The 19,092-nt window shown below is 45.8% G+C and overlaps 1 protein-coding gene across 1 annotated transcript in view; it reads right to left on the bottom strand.

The window, feature by feature from the left end:
- LOC115092767 (disintegrin and metalloproteinase domain-containing protein 9-like) overlaps window positions 1-18,693 on the bottom strand; it is a gene marked incomplete at its 3' end in the record, with an annotated part of 1,804,538 nt that extends 1,785,845 nt beyond the window's left edge. The window contains exon 1 of the mRNA XM_029604071.1: window positions 18,478-18,693. Coding sequence (XP_029459931.1) covers window positions 18,478-18,550 — 73 coding nt within the window. The remainder of the gene's footprint in view (window positions 1-18,477) is intronic.
- Between the last annotated feature and the right edge of the window lie 399 nt (window positions 18,694-19,092).

The raw sequence follows: 19,092 nt of genomic DNA, 5'->3' as shown, positions 1-19,092 counted from the left end.
ATATGGAGATTAACTGGTGATTGGAAATTGGAAGCTTGTTAAGTGGTTCATGGAAAGCTGCTATAGCATTGATATGATACCGTTCCGAGGCGGTGGCTAACCCTGCCTCATAAAGTGTATGCAGGTACTGTAGAATTTGAATGGCAGTAGATAAAAAAGGATTTATATTTTTTGGAGTACACCAATTCAAGTACCAAAGCCATTTTCCTTTGTAATTGCATCTGGTTGAAGGTTTTCTTGAAGCAATAAGGATATCTTCTACCTCTGAAGATAGGCCTAGGTGGATTAGTATTTGCCTTTCAATCTCCACGCCGTGAGGTGAAGTGATTGATTCATTGGATGAAGTAGAAAGTCTCCTTCTTGGATCAGAAGATGTGGAAGGTTTTGGAGTGTTATCGGTGGATGTATGGAAAGTCTCATGAGGTACGCATACCATGGCTGTCTTGGCCATGCTGGGGCGATGAGAATAATGTCTTGAATGCATTTCTGAATTGTGCGAGAGATGGGTGGAATGGGAGGGTAGGCATACATTAAGCCTGGTGTCCATGGAATGAGAAAAGCGTTGAGAGCGAACTGTAGGTTGCTGGGATAAATGGAGCAAAAGGTTTGGACTTGTCTGTTTGTCTCTGTAGCAAAGAGATCTATTGTGGGAAACCCCCATTGTTGAAAAATGTTTTATTGCTACTTCCGGATTCAAAGTCCATTCATGTGGATGAAAAATCCGACTTAGACGATCTGCTATTACGTTGTCTAGATCCAGAAGATACGTGGCTTGAATGAATACCTGGGCTTTGATGGTCCAGTGGAGAGTATGAGTTGCTTCTTGACACAGAGTCCAGGAACTGGACCCTCCTTCCTTGTTTATGTAAAACATGGATACTTGGTTGTCGGTGTATACCATTAGCCTTAGTCCTCGTATTTGAACCGAGAACGTCTGCAGAGCTTTCCAAATAGCTCGCAAATCTACTAGATTGATTTGATATGAAGATTGTTGAGGAGTCCGCAGACCTTGATTTTTCACATCACCCAGGTGGGCTCCCCAACCCTTCCTGGAGGCATCTGTGGTGAGTGTGAGCTGATGAGGGGCTAAATGGAAGGGGGCCCCTGAGGAAAGTTTGCTGGGTGAGAGCCACCAGCGAATATCCTCCTTCATTGCGTTGGCAATTTGGATCTTGTAAGTAAGCGGTTGTAGAAATTGAGACCACTGGTTCTTTAGACCCCATTGTAAGTGGCGCATGTGTAGTCTGGTATGGGGAACTACATAGATCGCTGCCGCCATATGTCCCAGAAGATGTAGACCCTGGAGTGCTGATGCTTGGTTTTTGTGAAGTAAGCTGTGCGCTAATTTTGTAAGATTTTGACTTCTGACCACAGGGAGGTATGCTCTTTGTTCCACTGTATTGTATTGATGAGAGCACCTATGAACTGAAGAATTTGAGTAGGGTGCACTTGAGATTTCTCGTAGTTGACTAGAAACCCCAGCGTTTGCAGGCAGTTGATCATGCGTAACATATGTTCCTTCAGTGTAGACAGATCCAACGCTACAATCAACCAGTCATCCAGATAAGGAAAAATTTGAATCGAAGATTTCCTGAGGTGAGCCACCACCACTGCTAAGCACTTTGTGAATACCTGTTGCGTTCGTGCCTATTCTCGCCCTCGCTCCACCCTCTCTACCTTTGTGGCGACTCCCTTCAGGTCTGAAGGACAGTTGCTGCCGCAGCTTCTCCTTGCCTCTTCTCTCCAGAATCCCCGGGCTGGCATGACGCTGCCAGTGTTTTGTAACTAAAAACTCACCTGAGCTAAAAAATTCTAACTTATCCCTATCAATTAAAAAGCAAAATGAAAATACAAACAAAAAACAAACTTTGAAATGTTTGTATGCTAATGCCAGAAGTCTAAGAAGTAAGATGGGAGAATTAGAATGTATAGCAGTAAATGATGACATAGACTTAATTGGCATCTCAGAGACATGGTGGAAAGAGGATAACCAATGGGACAGTGCTATACCAGGGTACAAATTATATCGCAATGACAGAGAGGAGCACTCGGGAGGAGGTGTGGCGCTTTATGTCCGGGATGGCATAGAGTCCAACAGGATAAACATCCTGCCTGAGACTAAATACAAAATTGAATCTTTATGGGTAGAAATCCCTTGTGTGTCAGGGAAGACTATAGTGATAGGGGTATACTACCGTCCACCTGGTCAAGATGGTAAGATGGACAGTGAAATGCTAAGAGAAATTAGGGAAGCTAACCAAATTGGTAGTGCAGTAATAATGGGAGACTTCAATTACCCAAATATAGACTGGGTAAATGTATCAACGGGTCACGCTAGAGAGATAACATTTCTGGATTGAATAAATGATAGCTTTATGGAGCAATTGGTTCAGGAACCGACGAGAGAGGGAGCAATTTTAGATCTAATTCTCAGTGGAGCACAGGACTTGGTGAGAGAGGTAACGGTGGTGGGGCCGCTTGGCAATAGTGATCATAATATGATCAAATTTGATTTAATGACTGAAAAAGGAATTAAATGGGCAATTTTCTCAGTGGAAGGGAGTGGACAGTGGAGTGCCTCAGGGATCTGTATTGGGACCCTTACTGTTCAATATATTTATAAATGATCTGGAAAGAAATACGACGAGTGAGATAATCAAATTTGCAGATGGCACAAAATTGTTCAGAGTAGTTAAATCACAAGCAGATTGTGATAAATTGCAGGAAGACCTTGTGAGACTGGAAAATTGGGCATCCAAATGGCAGATGAAATTTAATGTGGATAAGTGCAAGGTGATGCATATAGGGAAAAATAACCCATGCTATAATTACAGAATGTTGGGTTCCATATTAGGTGCTACAACCCAAGAAAGAGATCTAGGTGTCATAGTGGATAACACATTGAAATCGTCGGTACAGTGTGCTGCGGCAGTCAAAAAAGCAAACAGAATGTTGGGAATTATTAGAAAAGGAATGGTGAATAAAACGGAAAATGTCATAATGCCTCTGTATCGCTCCATGGTGAGACCGCACCTTGAATACTGTGTACAATTCTGGTCGCCGCATCTCAAAAAAGATATAATTGCGATGGAAAAGGTACAGAGAAGGGCTACCAAAATGATAAGGGGAATGGAACAACTCCCCTATGAGGAAAGACTAAAGAGGTTAGGACTTTTCAGCTTGGAGAAGAGACGACTGAGGGGGGATATGATAGAGGTGTTTAAAATCATGAGAGGTCTAGAACGGGTAGATGTGAATCGGTTATTTACTCTTTCGGATAGTAGAAAGACTAGGGGGCACTCCATGAAGTTAGCATGGGGCACATTTAAAACTAATCGGAGAAAGTTCTTTTTAACTCAACGCACAATTAAACTCTGGAATTTGTTGCCAGAGAATGTGGTTAGTGCAGTTAGTATAGCTGTGTTTAAAAAAGGATTGGATAAGTTCTTGGAGGAGAAGTCCATTACCTGCTATTAAGTTCACTTAGAGAATAGCCACTGCCATTAGCAATGGTTACATTGCTTAGTTTTTGGGTACTTGCCAGGTTCTTATGGCCTGGATTGGCCACTGTTGGAAACAGGATGCTGGGCTTGATGGACCCTTGGTCTGACCCAGTATGGCATTTTCTTATGTTCTTATGATGTGCCATCTGCTTGATGACGTGCGCTCCAGAGTTTGTACAGGCAAGGGTGCAAACCTCGGGGCCGTCCCCCCGTAGTGACGTCATCCACAGCCAACTTAAAAGGTCTTTGCTTGCAACTACGAATCGAGTTAGCAAGTGGAATTTTCTCCGCTGCTCTGCCTCCACAAACTTACCTAGGGGTACCTGTTCCTTGGGGGCTCCGCTCTCTCTTCTTGATTTCAAATTGCTAAGACGGGATCCGGTACTCGCTCCTCGAGGGCCTACGTCCCTGAATGCTCAGAAGACTCCTTACTGCCTGGAAGCGATCGCAGACGTGAACACTGTGAGTTCTATTACAGATAGGAACCAGTACTTGCTCCACGAGGGCCTATATCCCTAATCCCTGAAGACTCCCTTCTGTCTAAGACGTTATCGCAGGTACGGAGATCGTGAGTTATATTTGCAGATTTCAGATAGGAACCAGTACTCGCTCCACGAGGGCCCATGTTCCTAAAACCTTCCAAAACTCTCTTCCATTGCAGAAGCTATCGCATACCTATATTTGGTGCATTATTATTAGATTGCAGATAGGAACCAGTACTCGCTCCACGAGGGCCTATGTTCCTAAAACCCTCCAAAGACCTTCTTCTATTCCAGAAGCCATCTCATACACAGATATTGTGAGTTCTTATTCCAGACTGCATATAGGAACCAGTATTTGCCTACGGCTCCTGTTCCTGAATATACTGAAGACTCTCTGTTGCATAGAAGCCTTTACAGATATATACAATTGGGAGTGTATCATCTACTTCTGGTTATGTATTCAGCATACTCTGTCTACTCACTATCTATAGTCTCTCCCTACAGCTCAGCAACCCAGAGATCGCAGTTCCAGTATCTGAAGGACTTCAGCCCTGCCAGGCACATCAGCTTACTTCTGCCACCTCTAGTGGCTCTACTTCCTGTCTAATAAAGAACTATCTGTGTTTGTCTCCATACTCCAGCCTAGCCGGTGGTCCCGCCTCCTGGGGGCACTGTCATCTGCCATCGGTCCAGGGATTGACCAATTTCCATTAAGTGTTATTTCCTTACACTACTAGAGCGGTATCATACAAACTGCCACTCTGTGGGAGCCAACCCACAACAGATCATTAACTCCGCCTATGGAGTATTACAAAAGTGCTAGCTCCTCCCTTGGCGGAGCAGCATTGAACAGATTGCTAACTCCTCCTTCAACGGGAGTATCCAGCAGCCAGATCAATAACAGATTGCTAACTCTTCCCCTCTGGAGGAGCAGATCGCTAACAGATTGCTAGCTCCTCCCCTCTGGAGGAGCAGATCAATAACAATACCCTTGGGGCTGAAGATAGGCCGAAAGGCAGAACCTTGTACTGGTAATGTGTATTCTGCACTTGAAAACATAGGTAACACCAAGAAGATGGGTGAATTGGTATATGGGAATATGCATCCTTCAGATCGATGGAACATAGCCAGTCGTTGGGCTGGATCAGCGGTAATAAGTTTTTTAGAGAAGTCATTTTGAATTTCTCTTTCTGGATATGTTTGTTGAGTGATCGCAGATCCAGAATGGGTCGAAGACCCCCTGACTTCTTGGGAATGAGGAAGTATTGGGAATAGAACCCCTGATGATGTTGATAAAGGGGAATAACGTGTATTGACTGTTGAAGTTGTAGGCTGGCCAACTCTGCTGTAATGGATGTTGCATGGGACTTTCCCATTCGAGTCGGAGGGATATGAGGAAGAGAGGGGGTGGATTGAAAGTTCAGATGATAACTGTTCTTTATGATGTTGAGTACCCATTGGTCTGACGTGATAGAGTCCCACTTGCTTAGGAAAAATTGAAGACGCCCTCCTATGAAATTTGGTGGAGGTGGTGGCTATATCAATTTCAAAAAAGACGATGACTGTTTTTGTTGGGGTGTCGGCGTTTGTTTTTGTTGATGTTGCTGTCTAGGATGGCCTCTTGAAGCAGGCTAAGATGTATTTCTGTGAGGGACATATGATTGAGGTCTATATTGAGAATATGGTCTATTGTATGGTTTAGCATAATACCGACGACGGTAAGGATAGAACCGCTGCTGAGGTTTGTGAGACTCTGCTGGAGTTGTTAGAGAAAGTATGGCAGCACTTTGTTCTTTTAAATGAGAGACGGTGTCTCCAAATTTATTCCCAAAGAGATTATCTCCTGCGCATGGAATATCAGCAAGTTTTTCATGTACGTCTGGTCGAATTGCACTTGCTCTAAGCCAAGCGAGAGGTCTGGCCGCTATAGCCGAAGCAGATGCCCTTGCTGATGATTCAAATGACCCATAAATTGACCATAGTAAATGCCTGAGACCTTCTTCTATATCCAAAAAGGGTTGTGGAAGTATTTTATCTTCCGATAAACAAATTGGATGCAGCTTTTGTAGGGACTCAAAGAGATATTGTGTTGTATAAAATTGATGGTGTTGTATCCTGGTTGCGAGCATGGAAGAGTGGTACACCTTCTTCCCGAAGTCATCCAGGGCTTTGTTGTCACGGTCAGGTGGAGCATTAGAATATAGTTTTGAACGCGTTAACTTGGACAAAGCTGATTCTACCACAATAGAAAGGTGAGGCAGTTGAGAAGTAGTATAAATTGTGGAATTACGCATTTTATACTTGTTGTCAATCTTCCTGGAAGTTGCCGTCGTTGAAAAGGGATTTTTCCAGATCTTGAAGAGCAGATTGTCTAAAACCGAATGCGGTGGTAAAGCAGTCAGTTCGGGAGGAGATTAAAACATATTTAAGATTCCAAGCATTTCTGTCCTGGGATCAGGAACTTTTCCTGTTTCTATTTGGAGGAGATTTCCTACCTTCTCAATAAATTTGGAGTACGATAATCCTCCGGAGGAGAATAAGGTTCAAGTAGGCCTTCCGGTGGATCAGATGGCATTCCAGTCGAAGAGTTGGAAGAATGAATTGAATGCGGGGAATCCGGACTAAGAAGTGGTGTCTATTCAGTGTCTGGTTCTAAAGGTTCGACACTTAAAGGTGAAGATGGTGAATCTTGAGGGAAGTCCGGTAGTGGTAGTTGTTTTGAATGTTCTAGATCTTGGAAAAAACAGGTTAAGGCTTCCGAAATCTTAGTCATTGCCGATGCTGCTAGAGTATCTTGTGGGGGGATGTGTAGCTTTTGTTTTGGGGCTTTTGTTGGAATTGCCGCCAATAAAATGTCCTCAGGCAATGTTCCCTTTAGTTGTGTTCTAGGAGAAATAATGGGAGACGGACGAATCCGTTTGGTTAATGGAACCTGTAAAGACGGAGAGTGTCTCTTAGACCTAGAGACTGAAGAGATACTAGAAAAGGAACTTTCACTTAGTGGTGCTCCACCTGATGAAAGATATTCCGAAGCAGATAACTGCTCAACATCAACTTCAGAGCTGACATCAGTAGAGTGTTTTCTCTTTTCTGTTTTCTTTTTTGGAGTATGTTCCAGCTGCAATCTGTCTCTGCTACACAGCTCATGTGCCTCGTGTACTGTGGTTTTTATCTTTGATGCACCGTGCGCTGATTTTTGTGTTTGCGCCGATTTCTGCCCCGTAGAAGTGCCATGTGTCGCCTTCTGCATGGTTGAATGATGTGCAGAGCTGCCTGCGCCCCATATGCGCCATGCGTTGACTTCTGCGCTTTAGGTGCGCGTGCGTCGACTTTTGCACCGTAGATGCACCGTGCATCTACTTCTGTGCCATAGGTGCTCCGTGTATTGACTTTTGCACTGTAGGTGCACCGTGTTTCGGCTTTTGCGCCGCAGGTGTGTCGTGCGTCGGCTGTGCATCGTGCGCCGATCCGTGCTTTGTAGATGTGATATGTCTCGATTTTAGCCTTATCGACTCGCCGTGCTTCGATGCATGCACTCTGGATGCGCCGTGCATCGCTCCATGAGGCCTTTTTATCGGCGCTGGAGATGTCAACGTGTCCCCCGCTTCTAATGTTAGTACCCCTTCCGGAGCCCCGGCTTTTTTGAAAGGCCTTGAGGAAGTGTGAGACCCTGGCCCGGTACTGAGGGGGACTCGGTGAAATTCTGATGGGCCCAAAGAAGAAGCCCATTTCAAGTGGACCTTACCCGTCTTCGCCGGTCCCGGCGAAGAGTGTTCGGACGATGGTGGGGCCGAATTGCTTGTCCATAGTCTGTCAATCTTTACTGCCCAGTGTCGGGCCCGCAGTGACATTCTTCCGCAGTCATAGCACGATGCTTGGTCGTGTTCCGGGCATAGGCAAATATAACAATAATTATGTCCATCCGTTATGGACATAATTTTGCCACATTGGCAATATTTAAACCCAGAAGGCTTCGGAGCCATCTTGGAAAAATTTTGTGAGAAAAATATGCGAAAAAATATGCGAGAAAATTCCTGTCAGGAAAAAAGTGAAGAGGAAACTAACCCCGCGTGCAATGGACTCGCGGAAAAAAAGAAACTGAAGAGGTGAGGGAACTGCGCGGGAACACGACCGCGCAGCCGCACAGAATAAAAAACTCTGTGCTCAGCTGAGGAAACTCCGCCTACTCAGGATCACGACGCTCTCCCATACAGCATGGCTAATTCAGCCCTGCTATCGACGGGGAAAACATAAATCAAGCAGCCAGTAGACCCTTAGCAGAAGGAGCTCCGCGGCGCTGTCTCAAAGCTCCAAAGCTCCCCCTGCCCCCCTTCTCTCCCGGCCCATGGCCTTAAGGCACGCGCTTAATAATCGCACCCTTTCTAATCAATGATTTTTATAAAAGGCACCTTTTTTCATGGCGTCCTTTAGTGCCCTCTCTTTTGACCATCACCCTTTAGTGCTTGCCCTTATTGGAGGATTCCACAGTAGTAGTAGGACAAATATAGCTCCTAAAACTCTGATAATTCAGGAATCCAGCAAATGGAGAAATTATCCTGCTAAAGTTAAACATAAACATCCAGTTGAATATATTCTCCTAAAGTTATCCTGCTACCTTTAGCTGTAGAACTTTTTAAACCTAATTGGCCAGCTTTTGAATATGACCGATTAGCTTTAAAGTTTATCCAGCCTTGTGGCCAGATAACTAGCTATTTAACTGGATATCTTAGCAAAAAAAAAAAAACTTAATAGCTAGCGCCCATCTCAATTAACACCTTAGCATCACAAACCTGACCAGTACCCCCCTCTCCCAAATGCCTCCAAATTTAAAAATATCACCAGGGTAACAATGAAAGCACTTTGGGATCACAGTGTACTATGTCCAACGTTTCAAACCTGGGTCACAACTTAGGTACTGATTTTTTCCAGTATGGATTATTGTAACTCCCTGCTATTAGGACTTCCTTATTCCACAATCCGCCCTTTCCAAGTACTACAGAATGCAGCCACCAGAATTCTGACTGGGAGCAGAAAATGTGATCACATAACACTTATCTTAGACCTGGAATTTCTAAAATCGCAGGCTTTAGTGAATTGCGCGATACCGGGGGGCGGGGGGGGGGGCAAAGCGGGGGGCGGGCCTGCGAAAGCCAGCAGCGATCGCACCACCGCGGTGCTATAGCTGCCAGCTTTCGCAAACCAATAGCACTACCGTGAAAGGTGATGCTATTGGGAGCATTACTGGCGGCGATAAGGGCCCTTACCTTTTCTTCGCCGCATTCGCCGCATCCGCCCCGGTGCCGCTCCAACTCCTCCCTTTCCAGTGCTGACTCCGCCCCAATCTAGCTATCACATACGGAAGCTATAGAAAATGACCCCCTTAATCTTATTACACTGGCTACCAATCAAATATCGCTCACAATATAAGACAGCTTGCATTCTACACAAAATTATTAACGGCGAACAAACCGATTGGTTAAACGCAGCCATCCATCTACATACTCCCCAAAGGAACCTTAGGTCAGCTAATAAGGGTCTACTAACAATTCCCTCAGTGAATTCAACACACAGCAAATGTTGCTTACCTGATGTAACAGGTGTTCTCACAGGACAGCAGGATGTTAGTCCTCACAAATGGGTGACATCGAGGATGGAGCCCTGTACGGAAAACTTTTCTGTCAAAGTTTCAACAAGCTTTGACTGACACTGGCACACTGGGTGCACTGAGCATGCCCAGCCTGCAATTATCCCTGTGAGCCACAGGTGTCTCCCTCAGTCTCGTCTTATAGCTAAAAAGCGCAAGCGAAACTAAAATAAAAGTATACAGACCCAACTCCGCGGGGTGGCGGGCGGGTTTCGTGAGGACTAACATCCTGCTGTCCTGTGAGAACACCTGTTACATCAGGTAAGCAACATTTGCTTTCTCACAGGACAAGCAGGATGGTAGTCCTCACAAATGGGTGAGTACCGAGCTGAGGATGCCCGGGAATGCACCAGATACACCGCAGATGCGCAAAGGCGTAACGACTGAGGTGGAAATGGGAACGGAGGGCATCCGCAACACCATAATGGGTTCGTGGAAGGATGTTGGGTAGTGAATTGAAAAAGGTAAGAGTAGTCGGACTGGCCAAACATGGAGCATGCCGGCTAGTCAATGTAAGCAATAATAGGCTGCAAAGGTATGGAGAGGACTCCAGGCTGCAGCCTGATAAAAAAGTACAAGCAGCAGTAACCAAAGGGAAGCTGTTAAGGCTAAGACGGACACAACAGTATGTGGATACCCACAGTGTTGTAGTGAAATGTCTGCTTGTTGGTAGGAAAGGAAATATAGACCACTTAATCAGAAGGATTAGGTCTGTGTGGCCACTGGAAGTAGCAGCTTGACCCTTGCATGAAGGAAAGAGTCAAGTGGAATTCACATGGAATGCAGTGCAATGTAGATAGAATGTAAGCGCAGCATTACTGTCCAGGAATGTGGAAAACCCAGTCTCTCCCTAGGGCGAGAGAGAGAGGTTAGGAAAAATTAATAGAGTATTTCCTGAGGAAAGGAGATACAACATCTACCTGAAAAGGATAGAAAGTTGAATGCGTAGAACTACTCAGTGGCAGAGGAACGGAGTCAGGTGAGTATGGAAAGAGTGCATAACTCACGGACCCTGCTGGCAGGAATGACATTAAGAGGGAAAGAAGTTCCCTTGCCAAACTGTGGAAGAGAGGAATGGAAAGGCTCAAACGTAGAATGTATGAGACTTATAAGGAGAATATATATGTTCATTCCGTGATTAGAGAAATAGAGGCGGCTTGATCAGTGGATAATCCATGGTAAGCCGACTCAGAGAGGATTACCGAAAACGGGAATCCAACTCCCAAAACGATACACCTCCTAAGAGAAAGGTGTATCTATGTGGAGGATGTCTGGAGAACAGAATCCGAGGGAGTAAGAAAAAATGGTGGAAAAGTAAAAGGGGTAATACCTCTTTTTTTTTTTTTTTTTTTTTTTTTAGCGTCAGGAGGTAAAGCCTGCCATATTAAACGGCAAGATTTATGTTTAGAAGGTTTTGTGACGCTACCAGAACCTAAGAACATCAGTAAGTCTATGATTTGGGACTGACTGGTGAGAGAATAAAAGGTTACTGATATGATGGATTGAGAAGTATGGGAAAGCATACTGATCTCAGTCAGGGAGAGGGGAAAAGAATACTGAACCCCATCCCAGTTCAACATTAGAAGAATGCTGGCTACGAGAGGCAGCAGAAGAGATATATTGAAGAGGCCTTTGATGGAAGAAAAGGCATCTAAGGGAACGCATAGGAAACATGTGCAGGGAGCAGAACCTGTGCATCGTATGGAATGATGCAGACGCCGAGGAAAGTTTAGTTAAACTCAGCGTTAAAAGATTTGCCCTGTACACATGTAATTGAGACCATTCGAGAGGATAGAACCTACGTGGAGAAGGTCTGATAGAGCGTTCATTAAATCTCTTAGATATGTGGCCCAAGGACGCATGAAGTGAACAAGGGCCAAGGGTAGAGCTGCGCAGCTGTCTAGCAGAGCAGCTAAGAGGTAATGCGTGCTTATGAGTTGGAAAGCACATTGTCCCTATGCTGTCTGTCTGTATGCACAAAGAATTGTTGCAAAAGCAGTATTGGAAGGCATAACTCATGGGTGCAACGTCCAGGAAGTTTATGAGAAACTATGCTGGAGTGCAATAGATGCATAATGGGTTGACAGCTTTCAGGAGAAACTTTATAACCCTAAGGAATTGCGAGCATGAGTCGAAGGAGACTAGGTCCTAGTTCGAACTGGGATAAGAATCAGGGACGAAAGCAATGAAACCACTTAGGTCCATTGAGTATAGAATGTCACTGAATATAACCCATAGCAGTTTTGAATTATGAGAAAAATGCATAGTGGGAAGAAACCCCATAGCCCAACCATGAAAAGTTGAAAGGCTGAGGTTATGGAAAATATGCGCAGGGACATATAACAATGTATCAGAATGTCTGTGCGCATGCTGGACAAGAGGGTCTTAAGACTGTGGTGTCCAGAAGTGTTACAGAAGGGATTTATGGCAGTGACAGTAATCCCAGTTAGTAAATGTATAGTGAGTCCTGAAAAAAGTGAGAGCTCCTTGCATGTACTGAAAGTGGTTTGCAGTAGTCTATGCAAGGAAAGTGAATGATGTTACACTCCGCAGAGAAAACAGCATTCACCAACAGTGATGCAAGAGCCAGTTCACTTACCGAAGCTGGTGCCAGCGGCAGAGCTTGGGGTTGTAATGTTGACTCACCATAAAGCACATAGAAACATTAAAATAATGTACTTACTGCAGTATGGAGTGATGGTAACCAAAGATACCATTGTACCTGTGACGTCTAAAGAAAGTTGGATTTTCTTAGGTCCAGGATGTGCGGAGAGTAACTATTTTCTGTTAAAAGAAAGAATAGTGCAATTAAAACTCCCCAACCCCCCTCCCTTCTCCCCTCTGCACTTCGTAGCGCCTGGGGGAGTGTACCGGGACTTTGGTACAAGGTGGGGTGGCCGCTCTGATATCTGACCAGATGGGAGACCAGGAGGTGTCCCAATGGAGGATATCATGTAGGCTCCTGCAGGTGTGTGAGCGGTAAGTGGTACCCGCATTTCTGTATGCTGTACAAGGAGACACTGAGACCTGTGGCCAGGCCTCAAGGTGGACTTGTACATGGGGCAATGGTTGCTGAATCTCATGTTTAGCAGATCAGCCAATGCAGCTGGACCTTGGTTGGGAGGGAACCAAGAGTCAGAGCATTGGTCGGCACAGGGACTTGTTACTGACAAGAGAAGAAGCCCTGCTGCAATCCCAAGAAGATAGAGGGGTTCTCCTGATATTGTGGCTAACATAGCTAACATAGCGATATGTGACACTAATACAGTTCTAAAAGGCACATGACCCAGAACTTTTCGAACCACGGTCCGAATGGGAGAACACAACTCTATGGGAATGCCGCCGAAGCGGGTACTTACCATCCGACGTGGATCGCCGCAAGACGAGCCGGTGAAGATTGTTGACTCCGACGGTCTCCGGAGTCCTCGAGGGTAAGGCCGGGGACGTAAACGTCCATCTCGCTCTGAAACCCGGTATGGTGGCACAGGTACAGAGGAGACAGGCCAGGCGTGAGTGGCGTTTAGACTGCTAAGTGTAACAGCTGGCCATAGTCCCACACCACTTGACGGTGGGGCACGCCAGGAACAGAGGAGCCCTAACGGAACTCATGTTCCCTTCCCTCGTCACAGCGGCTCGATGTGTCGTGACGCCAATGCAGAAGCTGTCGGACCTGGATCCGGAAGTTCTGGATCACCAAGGACTGCCAAAACTGTAGGAACAGTGCTGATGGCAGTGGTGATGTCGCTCTGCCCGAGCGTTGTCCAGCCTGGAGAAGGATGGCACCGATGTGCTGGATGGCATCAGCGGCGGACGATCACGATGTCGGCGATGATGGGTGCCACGGTGCTCGGCCCGGTCTTTCCCCAGCGCCGAGATGGAAGCCCTCGTCGTCCTGGAAGGCGATCGATGACGAACTGTCAGCACGCCTGCTCTGCTCCTGACACAATGGAGTGTCTTAAGCTAATACGGGGCTTAAAAAAGAACCCAAAGCGTGGAGCAATGTGAGGAGGCGAGGGTATTATGTGGCGGTGCTATGTCGGTATTGACGATATTGAAGGCAACCTAAGGGGCTTCGAGGATATCATCAAAATGGGTATGAAAAATCGTCGATGACTGGCCAGGAGAATGATGATAGTGACGGGCACTGACAGCAGTGGCATAGGTATCTTTGAAACGATGTGGAATCGAATAATCGAAAAACATTGCCGTTATTGAAAAAGATACCGGCATCGACTGAGTCGAAGTCGAATCAATAGGGCGTCAAGGACACCGAAGGAAAACGGAGGTGTCGAGGGCATCGATGCATGGAGGCGGGCATTTATGCCGTTTGTGGCATGGCCTCGGGCATCAACTATAGGGCCACAGACGTTGACGGTATCGATTTGGACAGACTCAGATTTCCAAGTGTACATGGCATCGGTGCCCCAGACACGTGTTTCGGTGGCATCGATATGGACACGTATGGAATCGATGGCATGGATCTCCCAGTCGATGAATTCCATCCCGGCATCAACGCCAGTCCTGGAATCGGCATGGGCATCGATGCCAGCCATAAGGCTGGCATTGGCATCAACGCCCATCCACGGAATCGAGCCGGCATGGATACCCACCGATGGGACCCACCTGGGCATCGAATTTCACCGATGGGAGCAGCCTGGCATCGACTGCCCTCGATGGATGCATTCTAACATAGATGCCCATGGATGAAACACCTGGGCATCGGTGTCCATCGATGCAAAAGGACCTGGCACCGATGCCATCGACGGACGGCCATCCGGCACCAATGCCATCGACGGACAAGCCATCCGGCACCGATGTCCATCGATGGGGACCATCCGGCACCGATGTCCACCGATGGGGACCATCCGGCATCGATGCCCACCGACGAATGGATGTGGCACCGATGCCCACCGATGGAAAAGGGCTGGACATCGGTGGGGAGGATGGGGCATCGATGGCATCCCCAAAAGGGGGGGTGGCATCGATGAAGTGACCCTGGGATCGTTAAAAAGTGTCTCGGGCAGCGGTGGCGGCGACCCGAGTATGCATGGCAGTGACTAACAGCGTGTGCGTCAATGGCATGCATCCGGGTAGGGACGGCACCGAGGAAGCCCAAGGAAAAAAAACAGTGCGTAGGAGGAAAAAGCCTGGTAGCACTGAAAAGCAAAAAACATGGATAAAGGCATCAGGGCACCGTGGGGGGAGGGGCGCTGATGACATATAAAAGCCCAGGGCGGTTTAGGAGGGTCCCGGTGTAGCGATAGGGTATCAACTGCGTGAGGGTACCAGGGAACGAAGGACTTGAAGCTACAGAGGTCCTAAAGTTAAGGAAAAAATCCCTACCCCACTAGCATAAGCAAGCAGAGTGTCACAGAGATACTTGCAAGCTGTTTAAAGCTAACTGAAAAATGGGGGAAGGGAAGGCTTCAGTCAGTTAACAGCCTTAAGATAGTGACAGGAACCGACCGAAAAATAAGAATTAGTACTCACCGAGCGTCGTAAAAACGTACGCGGAGGGAGACCTGTGCAGGGAAAAGTGTTTTTTGAAGTGAAAAGTTAAGTGTTTCCATGAGGTAATTAGTTAAAAAATCCTCACAGAGCTCCAACCGCTATGCTGACTGCAGAGCGGAAAAAAGAAGACTGAGGGAGACACCTGTGGCTCACAGGGATAATTGCAGGCTGGGCATGCTCAGTGCACCCAGTGTGCCAGTGTCAGTCAAAGCTTGTTGAAACTTTGACAGAAAAGTTTTCCGTACAGGGCTCCATCCTCGATGTCACCCATTTGTGAGGACTACCATCCTGCTTGTCCTGTGAGAACTTAGTGTTTAATCACCCGCTTCAAAGCTTTGTCCCAAGAAGACACAGAGGTCCAACTTTAATACAAACCAATTTAAGTTTATTTAATATTGAAAGCCAATCTTATGAAACCTCTGGGAGACAGAGAGGGAGCTTTTTATTTTTCCAAGCTCTGCCTGCCTGTCTCAACGTTTGTAAGTGAGGGCTGACTTTTTATAGATAAAACATACAATGATCCCTAATAGGATTGCATAGAGTATCAGGTACCACATGTGTCCACATCAGACAACCTATGGCTAAGCTTCCCTGGTCCCACCTCCCACCTTAAGATCCAATTAGGCAAAGACCCACGTGTGTCTGCTGATGGCTATCAATCAGTCTAGTAGTTCTTAGTAGTTCTTTGTTCTGTCACTTCTGTGCACTCCTATACCAGTCGTTTGATCAGACTCCTAATCTTATGGGAATATCCAGTTACACTGGGCCTCTTCAGACGAGAGACAGGATTCTGTGAGAACATAGTTGGTCCATATGTTCGTTGTGACCTCATGACCCTTCATCATATCTGGCTAGGTCTGAATTCATTCCAGATGTCTCTCTCTCTCAGTAGCCATTCACGCTCAGATCAGTCTGAGTTCCTTGTATGCCAGCAGTTTCAGTTAGGCCAAGAAAGCAAAGGATTCTGGATAAACTGAGTGGACCAAAGACCCGAGCCAAAGTCTTCATGTTAGGCTGCCCATATATCATTAGCTAAGTGAGTGAGCGCGCAGTATCGTTAGCAAGCCCAAAACTCTGGAATACATTGCCAACCGAGGTGAGACTACAATCTGGTACTAAAAAAATTCAAGTCAGAACTCAAAACATGGGTATTCCGCTGTGCATATGCAGAACCCAATTAAAAAATGACCTTGTAACTCTTGCTTCTACTTTTAAGAGTTGTTATTATCTTTTTATTTATATCTTTTATCTTACTTACTGTTTCTAATTTTTATCCTGTATCAGTTTTATGGTTTAAGTTTTGTATTAATCGTTAATTATTTATTATTTTATAGTTACACATCTGTTTGAAATTTGTTTTATTGATGCTATACCTACAATTGTATTTTACTCTTTTATATTGTAAACTGCTATGATGGAATACCCGATACGACGGTATATAAAACTTTATAAACTAAACTAAACTACTGGGTACTCCTGGGGGAATTCTGCGTAAAAAAATTTAAAATTCTGGGCACAAAAACTTAAAATTCTGCAAAATTCTGCAAACCTTATATTGGTCAAAATAACACAATTTACATGACAGTCTATAAGTAATTACATTTTAAATTTAATACAAAAAAAAAGTTATTACTTAGAGATGCAGAATTTAAAATATTTTGAGCAGAATTTCCCTAGAAATTCACTGTAAGAATGTCCCTTCCACTCGCTCTCCCTACTCCCTTGGCCACTTTGCCCTCTCAAACCCCAACTCCTTCACCTGCCAGTATCTCTCCCCTCCACCTCTAGGCTCAACCCCTTTCACTCTATCGCCAGTCCCAGAGTGTGACCTCTTTCTCAGTACTGCCCCTCACACAGGCTCCCTCTGTCCCTCCCTCTCTCACACACATGCTCCCTCTCTCTAGTACACATATACACACCCTCATACAGGATCCCTCTCTCTCTTGCATACACACCCACATAAGCTCCCTTTCTCTCTCACATATACAACCTCACACAGGCTACTTATGTCTCTCTCTCAGGCACCCCTTCACACAGGCTCTCTCTCACACATACACAATACCTTCACACAGGCTAGCACCCTCACATAAACACGATCCCTTTTTCATACACATGTGCTCCCAATCTCTCACACACTATAAACACTCCTTCACAATCTCCTAATTTAGACTCCCTCTCTCTGGCACCCACACTCAAGCATCCCCCCTCCGCTCTCTCACATCCCATGCTCTCCCTCACACCCTCCTGTTCATCTCCCTGCTGTCTCTCTCACCCTCACCTCCCCTCTCTCACACCCCTCTTCTGTCCCCTCTCACCTTCTGTCCCCTCTCACCCTGCTCTCTCACAACCCTCCCCTCTCCCACACCCCTCTCCCTCTCCTCTCTCTCACATATTCACTCTCACCGGGGCCTTCATCTTCACGTGCTCCATTCGCGGCATGCCGGGGTCTCCTCTGGCAATTCTGTGCAAATTCAGGTGGAAGGCTTCAGAAGGAGAGTGAGGGTGTGGGAGGCAAGGAGGCAATATAGTTTTCTAGTATTTAGAAGGGAGGACGGGAAGGCCAGAGACAAAAATTGCTTTATTTTTAAATTTGGAAAAGGTTTGGTGGGGAGATTCCTGGCCCGCAAATGGTTTTGATTCGCGGTGATGGTGGGATGGTGTGGGCATCAGGCCAGGAGGCTAGTGATAACCTTTTTTTTTTTTTTTTTTTTTTGCAAGAGTGCCACATAACCAGATATTAGATATCCAGTTAAGTACCTAATTATCCATCCACCCACACAAGACCAGATAACTTTCAACCTGCTCTGAAGCAAATCTAAAGAAATCTGGCTAATTTAGGAAGATACAACTGAAATTTTGCTGTTAGCTAGATAACTTTACTCCTCCCCAAAGCACCCCCAGAAAGCCTCTTTTTTATCCAGTTAGATTTTAATCAGATCTAGCAGGATAAGTGGAGCAATCAAAATCTAGCAGGATAAGTGGATCACTATTTTAAAACTTACCATTTAGACCAAGGGGTGCTCAAACCGATCCTACGGCCCCCACCCCCAGTGCATGTAAATACAACTCATGCATATTCATTAGGGATATCCTGAAAACCAGACTGGCGGGGGCGGGGCCGTAGGACCGGTTTGAGCACCCTTTATTTAGACTGATAACTTGCGAGTTATGGGTCTAAAGGACTCTGACATCTCTATTAATTACACAAAGTCTAAACAGACATATTATTTTCACTGCTTCTTGGAATATTTTACATATTTTTTCATTTTGATTGGTTGTGCCTAATAACGCTAGTTGGTATCATTCAGGCTTAGCTCAGGAAAAAAAAATATCCTACCTATGCTGGGAACCTGAGTCACCAACATCACCAGATAAAGGGCAGCAAACGGCAGCAGCCACCACTTATTCATCCCTAGATCCAGGGTTTCAAACAAATATTGCAATCAGGCGTTTTATTTGTCTTTTTCGGTAACGCTCTTTCCAAAGTAAATAGGGATGGGCCTCGCCGGGCCACAGATGGTCTAGTAAAGCGGTGGTTGATGTCCCAGCACCGCTCGCACGGGGAATTCTTCCGTTGGTCAGAGCTTAATCTCGCGCTGGCGGTTACAATTACGCTCCAGAATTCAGCAGCGGGCACTTGTGCTGGCGAGGAATTTTCCCAGCCCAGGAGGATGGGTCGGTTATTGTTCACCGGGAGAGTAAATCAACTTCCTGTTCACAACATGCACCGAGTTAAATAAAATGTCAGTTGTACTGAAATGTTGTGACGTACTGTTGTGAAATATTGTGCCTCTAGTAGTTCAAATGTCTGGACACATGACTTTTGTAGGACACTTAAAGCTGAATTATTTTCATGGATTTACTTGGCATAAAACACATGCAGAATGCTGGTACTGGAAAAATAGTAAACAACCATCGGGAAAATGTTGAAATCTTAGGGAGGACCAAAACA

This window comes from Rhinatrema bivittatum, chromosome 5, assembly GCF_901001135.1.
Source record: "Rhinatrema bivittatum chromosome 5, aRhiBiv1.1, whole genome shotgun sequence".
Lineage (NCBI taxonomy): Eukaryota > Metazoa > Chordata > Amphibia > Gymnophiona > Rhinatrematidae > Rhinatrema > Rhinatrema bivittatum.
The sequence above is the reverse complement of the archived record's forward strand: the minus strand, read 5'-3'. Positions and strand labels throughout refer to the sequence as shown.